Here is a 10,913-nt window from a genome sequence, read left to right as displayed (position 1 = left end):
CATATCATTCATATCTTTTATGTTATTATATTCTTTCAGAATTCTTGACAAGGTCTAAATGATGATTTTAAAGAAAAAATGAACTATGATAAGTAAAAAACCAGATGGCTCAGGACTTTAAGAAATGACATGGCAGTAGATGGTTGGACCATTTTGACCTAAGTGATAAAAGGTGGAACATAAATTATGTATGGGTGTGTGTGTGTATTTATGACTCCCCTCTTCTAGACTGAGGAGACATTAAAATTGTGCATTCTTAGCCACACTAGCCTGCCCAACTTTTTGAGACAAAACAAACCCAACTATAATCAGCATGAATTTGAGGTGTGACAAGAACAACTTTAGAAAACAGAGTGCTTACAACATATGCTTGATGTAGATTTGAAGGAGACCATTAGAAAAATAACATTCTTTGTGTTTACAAAACAAATGTTTTTGTTATCCAGTTCCCGCCTTAGCTTAAAGTATTTCCTATTCACCTTAATAATTAGAGCAGAAGGATATGATGAATGAAGTGCCTCATTACCAAGTTTGCTTCCTGGGTCTCTGCAGAGAGTAGCTGTCTGCTTTTGCCTGGTTAGTCCATTGTTCACCCTAAATGATACTGACATTCAATTCTCCTACAGATAATTGGGCCCATCCATAGATTGAGTTCTTCAGTCAACACAGCCTTTTGATTGACATGCTTCTTGATGTTTTTATTATCTCTTATATGACTGGAATGGCGCCTTTTCGGTTTCTTGAATAAAATGTTACTGTACATGTAATTAGTTTGATTCTATAGAACCTATTTCTTAAGGAAACATAATTATACTATGGAGTAAAGATTTACTAAAATAATTATGGGACAAATGATCAATTAAAAAATATTTTTCATTCAGATATATTTTATTTTATTTAGGTCACTGTTGTACTACAAACATATCAGATGTTTCTAGTTCTCCAGTGTGGACATAGGCATGTTCCAACTGCTTCTTCAGTTAATCTTATGTGTGCTATAGTCTCCAACTATAAGTATTTACTGGCTTTCTTGCCACAGCACCTGAGACCTGGTACTTCAGAGATCACCCAGTGGAGTCTGACACATCTCCATTTATAGCAAGCTGTGACATTTACTGGCCCTGTGCACTTGGACAAGATACTTAACTTTCTTTTCAGAACCTTGCTTTCTTCTTTGTAGAGTAGGGACAATTTTTATCAACCTCATGGATTTAATGTGAAGAGTCAATAAAGTCATGTACATAATAAAGATTTGGGGAATATTTTCTGTAAAGTTCAACTAAATAGAAATTGACAAATATATAGCTTAAAAATTTTGGACTGTTTAAAAATGTTTCCATAATTTAGTCAACAGATGTGGTCCTCAGATGGAAATCATTTAAATACTAATAAAAGTGTAAGGTCACAACCTTTTTTGTTACAGTTTCTAGAAATTTCTAATCCTCTTAAAAATATTTGAGTTAAATATACAACTAAAATAACATGCCACTTAGCTATAAAATAGTAAGTTATTTTCCAGATATTGTCTTATTGAATTTCTTAAACAAAAATCTGTCTCTAATAAAACTTTTTTACAATTTAAAAATGAAGGTCAAACATTCACTTCAATGTCACAGAAACCACACCTAAGATTTCAGAAGCACCAAGAGTTAGCCATTTAAAAGCACTGATTTCATTTATAAATCTGTATTTCAAATAAATCTGCACTCATTATGTAAAATGCTTCACGTTCTAAATCTTTTAAAAACTTGATTTTTATTCTAGCTTTGTAAATACTGTTCACAGTATTGTTTCAATGCTGAAGAAAACTTAATCTTTAACACAGAGTTGAATCCACAATTAGGAAATACATCTCTAAGAATGATTTTCAAATGTTGTATAAGTATAGAAGACAGTGTCAAATTGTTACTTTTCTGAAGAAAAGAGACAACATGAGATAAAAGTCAATAAGAAGACAAAAAAAAAACCAAACTCAATTTGTTACTTAAAAACTGTAGAGTGCCATAAATCATCAAATGGATTCTAGTGTCTGATTTTCTGCTTGATTACACCCGGCCCTATCACAGGGAGGGCACTGTTAAAATCTCCCCCACCCATCTCATCTCAGTGTGTGTGGTAAAGACATTTTAATAATCTATTAGTGAATATAGCCCAGCCTTATTTCGTCAAAAGGACGGAGGAGAAAAGGACTGGGCTTAGAGTAAAACCAATTTTTCCTGGCGTTTGGCTCAGCTGTTATTTTTGTCTTTAGTGGTTGCAATATAAAAATAACCCTTCATATTTCATATGAACATTGTGATCTTAGCAAACGCCTAACTCCCTCAACATACTTTTCATCCATCTTAAGGTAAAGCATTTCTACAACCTGTTGAAGTGCGATTAAGACCGAAATCAGAGAATCAACACACACACATCTCAAGATTAGAAGCTGAAATTGCACAGGGACATATATTTTTATTTTTAAAAGACATATGCATTCACAGGACAGAAAAACAAGCTTGGGCAAGGTTGATTCAAACTGGCTGGGCCTAGATGTACCTGAAGACCAGCCTTATGTATTCGCAAACAAAACTCTGGCGTGATCAGAACAGACTTCTGCGCTGATGGTTGCGGGCATCAGCACTCATCGTGCTGTTCAACACTTTCAAAACGCCCTGAAAAAAAAATTCTACACAGCAGGGACATGTTTACCAACTTGTGTGCCTCTATAACATGTGCAGGGAGAAGACCCAAATATAACTTTACTAGAAGATATTTCACATCGGGTATACATCTGGGCAAAATTTACACCTCAGTGCTCAACACTGTTTTTCTCACTTCTTATTTTAATGGAATCAATTGACTAATTTGGAAAATAAGTTTTTCTAATTTTATATTGGTCTTGACTTTCTTGGGGTTAAATGCTTTATTGACAGACCTATCACATAGTTAAGAAAGAAGAGTTGAGAAAAAGAATAACAACAAAAAACCCAAGAATTTCCATATTATGATAACAAACTTTAAAACATATAGTCACATAATGATGATACTGTTATTCTGAAACTAATGAAATAAATAATGCAATGTAATAATTTAAGAACAAAATAAAACTGAAATATTAAACAATGTAAGCCTACAAATTATGTATACATTTAAATACAAAATGTCTTTTAAAAAAGTAAATAAATTTAGAACACTGTTGTCAGTCCAGCCAAAAACCACTTTTAGTTTTTATCTCAAGTTATATATATGATTTTTTTCTTAAGAAACACAAAATTTTAATTTGAAAAAGCAAACTGCTTTCCTTTAAATGCCTTTGTCAATAGGATCATTTTGAATACACAATATTCTAAAGCTGCTTATCTTGTAAAGAAAGTTAATTTCAAAAGCAGATACTTCATATTCTGAGTATAAGATCACACATATAACCACAATAAAGGTATAACATTAAATGATTACTTAACAGTCATCCTAAAAATACAAATACGTCAATTCATACGTAGCAGTTATGGTTTTTTCTTTATTAGTTTTCCAACACTGGTGATGTAATTATTAATAATACAAGTGCTAATAATTGACCGACAACAATTACAATGTTTATAATAATTCAGCTCAAAGGCCACATTGATTTTTCCATAACTTGTTTCTGGCTTTTCTAGAGTCGTTCATAAGAACAAGAAACAGGATCCTTCCTTTTCTCCTTAGTATCTGAAAATTCTGAGCTCTGAGGAAAAATTCCATTTGATTTAATTTGTTATTTCATCTCTGCGCATTTGGATGTCTCTTCATCATTCTTCAACTCTTTACTAGGAAGAAAAGTATACAAAATGTACTAAATAAACTTGAACAATGTCTTCTGGCCACAATCAAAACTTGGTGTGCCTATGCAACAGCACAGGTAATAAAAGACACTTGTGAAAAATACATATGTGTATACACACACACACACACACATATACATATGCACACACAAAGAGATGATGAAATAAGACCAAAATACGAATTACCTATCTTTTGGTTTGCCTCTTAAACATACTGTTAACATCTCTTTGTATCATTAGCAACTGTTTAAGGCCTGCTCAAGCATTGATAAGTTAATATAAGCAAAAAAAGGGAAATATACTTCCCAAATATAGACACTAAAACTTCAAACTATGAGTAACTTCTAGAAATTAAGTGTATGTAAAGTTCACCATTCAATGGGGAAAAATTATCACGGATGATGTTTTAGGATTAGAGACTAGAAAGGATATAGATCATTTTATTCAACACCATTGTTTCATTTAGTCTGTGACTGTGCCTACTTTTATAATTAGGCTAATTATTATGTTTTTCAAATCAATCAAAAGATGGTTTGTTATTTTTGATTGACCAAGGTAGTGATGACTATGCATCTAGATGTAGCTTTGATGCAAAACAAATAATATCATTAACAAAAATCATGAACCAATACACAGGTGAAACAAGAAGTTGTTTCCTAAGAGACGTAGGTAGTAGATACACACAACTGGTAGGTGATAAACTAGTGAGGTTGAACCTAACATTTTTTAATAAAATTATTCATATAGCACTAGTGAGTTCTGTGCTCACAGAAAAATGTTACTGTCTTTTCTCTAAACAGAAAGGGCTTAAAACTTGGTTGCCCTTAGAAAACAAACTGCAGCTGCAGAACGATGGCAATCTGATTAAGGTGGTAGTCAACTTCACTGACCACCCCTGAGAAAAGTGATGGCTGGCACACTATGGCAAGAAAGGGCAGCAGTTAACGGTTCCCTAGGAGCTTTCCCTGGAGGCAAAGGAGGGGTAAGGAACAGCTGTGCTCTAAGGAACAAGCCCATATAAATGGTTGCACTAGCTTTTCCTATAAAAATATTTACACATGAGGAAAAACAATTGTCAGTTCATGTTTTTTGGTCTCAAGTGTATTAATGGAGCTACCCCAGCAAGCGCGTTTTACATATAGAAGCCCCCAAACACGTTCAAGTGAAGTCCATGAAAGCAAATGAAGCAGAGTATAAAATGGTACACATGGTATGCCAAGGTACAATATCGTTAGGTGCAAAAAAAGTGTCCCTGTGTGTATATAGGGAAAGTATGTAAAACTTGCCCTAAATTACGTTCTGATAAAAATGAAAAAGAAAGTAGTAAAAGTTCAAATGAAGGCTGGGCAAAAGTCACACAGAGACCCTATGAACTTCCACAAAAGCAAAAAACAAAATAAAACAATACAAAAAACCCCACAACAGTGAGGAAGGACAAGGATCTTAGAGGAAGAACAAGGCAATACAAAGTGAAAGGAAGAGTTCATGGTAGTGGTAGGACAAAAGAGAAGAAGACAAACAGAAAAGGGAAGGGGGAGAAGGGGAGAACAGCTGGAAACTAGTGCGATGTATCCTGCACGTGCAGAAGATGTAGGACAAGTTAAAGCAATCAGGAGGAGACAGCACTGTGAGAAGTAACCAGAGAAGTCGGGAAGACCTTCAGGAGAGGGAACCTGAAAAGAAATTCAACCAGCAAAAGATAATGTCTCTAGGGGAAATGATTCAGACAAGAAGAGGAAGAAACACGCTGGGTAGAAAATGACAAAGACAGCTCACAAAAGGGAGCTAGGGGACAGAGAAAAAGGACAAGGAGAGGATATGGCCAAGTACACACTTCCCATGGGGCGAGAGGGGCGCATTGGGTGCCCACAGCAGAGGGGCCTGAGTGCTCAGAGACAACAGAGGTGCTGACAGGGATGAGAGGTCATCAGAAGACACAGCAATAAAACAGCCCATCCTTCTCCAAGGTGTCTTCTCACTAAGTAGCCCCATAAGCTAATAGAGGAAGAATTAACAAAATCAAGGTCCTCTTTAAAGGCATTTCTGATGAAAAAAGAAATCTGTGTAGCAAGATTATGAAAACACATATGAAGTTCGTGTATTTAGTGTTTGTGTGTATGTTATATATGAAGAACAAGACTCATAAAAATACTGGACCCTGAATTTCCACAAGAAATTCAATCCAGCCGGGCTCGGTGGCTCAGCCTGTAATCCCGTGCCTTGGGAGGCTGAGATGAGTGGATTGCCTGAGCCCACGAGGTCGAGACCTCATCTCTACAATAAATCAAAAAATTAGCTGGGCGTGGTAGCGCGTGCCTGTAATTCCGGCTACTCGGAAGGCTGAGGCGGAAGGATCGCCGGAGCCCAGCAGGTCAAGGCTGCGGTGGCAGGGAGTGGCCACTGCACTCCAGTCTGGGCAACAGAGTGAGACTCTGACTCAAAAAAAAAAGAAATTCAATCCAATAAATATTCCCTGAAGGTTACTGAAGATGCCAGACACAAGCCCAAGGGCTGGGGAGAAAAAATGTGAACATGGGATAGCCCCTGCTTGAAAGCACTGCAAGCACTTACCACTTACCATCTAAAAAGTTAGAAGACAAAGCAGTGTGTAAGAGAAATAGCCCTGAACTTGGGGCCAGAAGATTAAGTCCTAGTTCAGGCATTTTGTAGTTGTGACTTTGAGACTTTGGTTTAAGTGCAGAAAGAATAGGCTGTATTAGAAACTTTCTAAAATTACATTCATTTTGAAAGACATGATCAAGTAGTACATATACACTGAATAGATAAATTAGGAAATACACAAAAATAGAAAAATAAATCATCATACTCTCACCACTCAGATACCTACTGACATCATTTATGTATATTATATAAGCTATTTTATAACCATTTTAACTTAAAAATCATAAACATAATCTTTGCATGTCTATAAAAATACTTCCATAAAGTAATGAATAACGACCATATGATACTCTATTATATAAAGTTTCTTAATTTAAACGTTTTATTCATAGAAATTTATTTATTTTCCTTCTATTTTAAAAAATACTGCTTGAAGGAGGAGAATTTTAACTGATTCTTTCCATATACATTTGGATATTTTCTTACAATAGAAGATGAACAATCAGGTCAAAGAACATGCACATTTTCAAAACTTAAAAAACAATTACCAAACTACACTCCACAAAGAATAGATCAATCTCATACTCTTACCAGCGGGGTCTGAGGAAACCACTTCCCCACATTCTCAGCAACACTAGACATCATACGTTTTGATACCTGTTGTCTGTCATTTTGTGAGGGGAAAATCTTAACTCATTTTATTGTTTTAATTTCCATTTATTTGGTCACTGGAGGGTAAACCTTTTTCAAGTTTTTTGTCATTTATATTTTTTTCCTTAGAAATTTCCTTTAAGAACTTCCTGTGCACACCCTTTGCCAACTTTTCTAGTGGTGTATTTCTTGTTATTGTTGTTATTGTTGATGTCTTAGAACTTTTTATGTGTTAAGAATATTACTCTTCTATGGGAAATTCTCCCCCTGTTTTATTTTTATATGTTTTATTTTATCTGTTACTGTTTTATTTTTATTTTTTTTTCCTGAGACAGGGTCTCGCTCTGCTGCCTAGGCTGAAGTGTAGTGATGTGTGATCATAGCTCACTGCAGCCTCAACCTCCTGGGCTCAAGGGATCCTTCTGCCTCAGCCTCCTGAGTAGCTGGAACTACGGGTATACACTACCATGCTCAGCTAAGTTTTTATTTTTGGTAGAAATGAAGTCTCACTATATTGCTGGGCTGGTCTTAAACTCCTGACCTCAAGTGATTGCCCTGCCTTGGCCCCCCAAATTGCTAGGATTACAGGTGTGAGCCACCATGCCTGGTGAAAGTTACTGTTCCTTTAAAAATGTTATGAAGTTTCTTATTTTTGACATGTATAATTTTAAAGTTTACATTATTTAAATCTAAAAATCCATTTCATAATGTTTTCTGATTCTGGTATCAAAGTTAAAAAGCATTCCTTAACCCACTATTATATAACTATTCATCTATATGCTTTCTGTACAATGAGATTTTAGTTTTTTTATAATTTAAATCTAAAAATATGAACATTTTGAATCTAATTCCTACAAAGAGATAAATTCGTAAATGTGGATATGAATAAGGCTGTAACCTTTCACTTCCAGCAGACAAACTTCATTTCTGCCTCACAGAGAAAACAAGGCCTTCTGACAGGCCTTTCCTATACTGTACCCTCTGCCAGTAAACAAAGTCATTCAAATGCATTTCCCCACTGGTCTGACAAAGACCCCAATTTGTGTTTTAAATTCAAATTCTTTGGCTTTTCTCAGGCCCCCAGGGATTATCCCCCTGCTCCTACACCTTGAATGGTTCCTTTTCAAGTGGCTCTCTCCTCTAAGCTTGTAAATATTCGTGCCATTCCTCTTTTTAAGGATCTGAGTTCAGTGGTTTTCACTAGTTACTGCCCAGCCTTCTCTCTCCTTTAAAGTTCAGCTTTCTGGAGAATGAGAATCTTCTGACAGCCTTTTCCCTTCAGGCTGGAGACAATCCGATTTATGTTTCCAGGTCTCTCCATCAAAACTGCTTTATACAAGGTCACAAATATCTCTTGGTTACACATTCCAGAGAGAAACTGTTAGTCCTATTTTACTTCCCTTTTCTCTGGCACCTGCCGTGTTGACCATGCCTTCCTAAATCTTTTCCTGCTGACGATTATAACACAACTTTCTCCTGGTTTTCCTCTTACCTCTATTAGAGTGACTTCGGCCCATTTGCTCGTTCTTCCTCACCTGCATATCCATTATGTGTCCCCTGTCCCCATGGCCCTGTTCTTTGCCCATTTCAGAACTACAGGAGGGAGACAGCAGAAACAAGGAGCAATAAGAAAGCTGCTGTAATAGCTCTGGTGAGGCTTTGATCGAGAGAGGTAGCAGTGGGCATAGAAGGGGGGATACATGGGAGCATATGAGAGAGAAAAACCTTTGGCAGAACTATATGCGTGATTTTACTTGGGAGTGACAGGCAGGCAGCTGCTTAAACTAACGCGAAGAGATAAACCTTTAGCTAGTTGGGCTCCTTCTTAACCATGATACAGGAGCAAGAAAGAAATCAATTGCTTTTTTTTTTTTTTTTGAGTTGGAGTCTCACTCTGTGGCCCAGACTGGAGTGCAGTGGCCGCTCCCGGCCACCGCAGCCTCGACCTGCTGGGCTCCGGCGCACCTTCTGCCTCAGCCTTCCAAGGAGCTGGAACTACGGGTGCACGCTACCACACCTGGCTAATTTTGTTATTTATTGTAGAGATGAGGTCTTGCCAAGTTGCCCAGGTGGGTCTCGAACCCACGGGTTCAGGCAGTTCACTCACCTAATAAAAATGTAAAACTATTATCTATGGACTTACAGAATAAAATAAATTTTACTGGTCTCAGAAAAGTGTCAGCTGTCTGGGAGAAATCAGAAAGTTTTATCAACGTAGAAATACATATATACAAACACACTTAAAAGCACAGGACAGACTGGGCGCAGTGGCTCAAGCTTGTAATCCCAGCACTTTGGGAGGTGGAGGCGAGAGGATTGTCTGAGCCCGGGGTTGAAGACCAGCCTGGGCAACTTGGCAAGACCTCAGCTCTACAATAAATCAAAAAATTTGCCAGGTGTGGTGACGTGCGTCTGTAGTTCCAGCTACCTGGAAGGCTGAGGCGGAAGGAATGCCTGAGCCCAGCAGGTCGAGGTGCGGTTGCCATGAGCATGCCACTGCACTCCAGCCTGGGTGACAGAGTGAGACTCCAACTCAAGAAAAAAAATAGCTGGGCTCGGTGGCTTAGCCTGTAATCCCATGCTTTAGGAGGCCGAGGTGAGTGAACTGCCTGAGCCCGCAGATTCGAGACCCGCCTGGGCAACTTGGCAAGACCTCATTTCTACAATAAGTCAAAAAATCAGCCGGGCGTGGCAGCGCGTGCCTGTAGTTCTGGCTACTCGGAAGGCTGAGGCGGAAGGATCGCTGGGGCCCAGCAGGTCGAGGCTGCGGTGGCCGGGAGCGGCCACTGCACTCCAGTCTGGGCAACAGAGTGAGACTTCAACTCAAAAAAACAAAAAAAGCAAAAAGCAAAAAGCAAAAAGCAAAAAAAAGTACAGGATACTCATTAATGACTAGAAAAGGGGTAAAGGAGGTTTATTAATAAAAATCTGTAATGTCCTGACTTGTGGGAGGAGCAATGTAGCTTTCCAAATAATTCAGTGGTAATAGTAAAATATAAAACAAATGTTTTGTGGCTGGGTGTGTAGTAGCATAATTTATGTTAGGAGAAAGAACACACAAAAACATAGAAAAGAAGGGAAAACTGAAAAAATGGAAGATAGCATCTTCTCTCTAGGATGTCCAGAAATGGTGGAAAACACAAAAACAGAGCTTGAAAAAGATGTGATAAATTCTTAGCCGGGAGTGGTAACGCGCGCCTGTAGTTCCGGCTACTTGGAAGGCTGAGGCGGAAGGATCACCGGAGCCCAGCAGGTCGAGGCTGCGGTGGCCGGGAGCGTGCCACTGCACTCCAGTCTGGGCGATAGAGTGAGACTCCAACTCAAAAAAAAAAAAAAAAAAAAAGATGTGAGAAATTCAAAATCAGGTAGAGGAATATTATCTGAATAGAGATTCTTATGAACCAAACTGTTTTTTCCCCCAAAATTCGATGTTGAAGCCCTAATCCCTAATGTGACTGTAACTGGAGATGATTAAAGTTAAATGAAGTCATAAGGGTGGGGTCCCAATCCAATAAGACTGGTGTTCTCAGAAGAAGAGAAAGACGACACCAGAAAGATGACATTGTATAGAGAAGTGGATATGCGAGGACACAACAAGAAGGTCGCCATCTGTAAGCCCAGATGAGAGGCCTTACTGGAAACCAATCCTGCTGGAAACTTGATCTTGAACTTCTAGCCCACAGAATTGTATGAAAATAAATGTCTGTAGTTTGAGCAATGAAGTCTGTCGTACTCTGTTATGGCAGCCTGGACACACTAATAAAGAGATGTATGAGTAAATGAAATGAAATCAGATGACTTAGAATGAAAAAGTCAGAAATTATAAGGAAGGACAAATAG

At 37.8% G+C, this 10,913-nt stretch overlaps 1 protein-coding gene across 3 annotated transcripts in view; it reads right to left on the bottom strand.

Moving 5' to 3' along the window:
* Positions 1-2,421: 2,421 nt before the first annotated feature.
* AHI1 (Abelson helper integration site 1) overlaps positions 2,422-10,913 on the bottom strand; it is a 204,428-nt gene continuing 195,936 nt past the window's right edge. For 2 of the 3 annotated variants that reach the window (XM_008065442.1, XM_008065440.1), the window contains one exon: positions 2,422-3,785. Coding sequence is in view for 2 of the 3 variants with exons in the window: in XM_008065440.1 (XP_008063631.1) it covers positions 3,734-3,785 (52 nt within the window). In the remaining variant the exon portion in view is untranslated. Of the gene's footprint in view, positions 3,786-8,565; positions 8,667-10,913 lie in introns of all 3 variants that reach the window. The other variant, XM_021716221.1, reaches the window with a different exon arrangement.

The sequence above is a fragment of the Carlito syrichta genome, unplaced genomic scaffold (genome assembly GCF_000164805.1).
Source record: "Carlito syrichta isolate Samal-C Ts95f unplaced genomic scaffold, Tarsius_syrichta-2.0.1 Scaffold308352, whole genome shotgun sequence".
NCBI lineage: Eukaryota > Metazoa > Chordata > Mammalia > Primates > Tarsiidae > Carlito > Carlito syrichta.
This window is presented reverse-complemented; position numbering and strand designations above follow the sequence as displayed.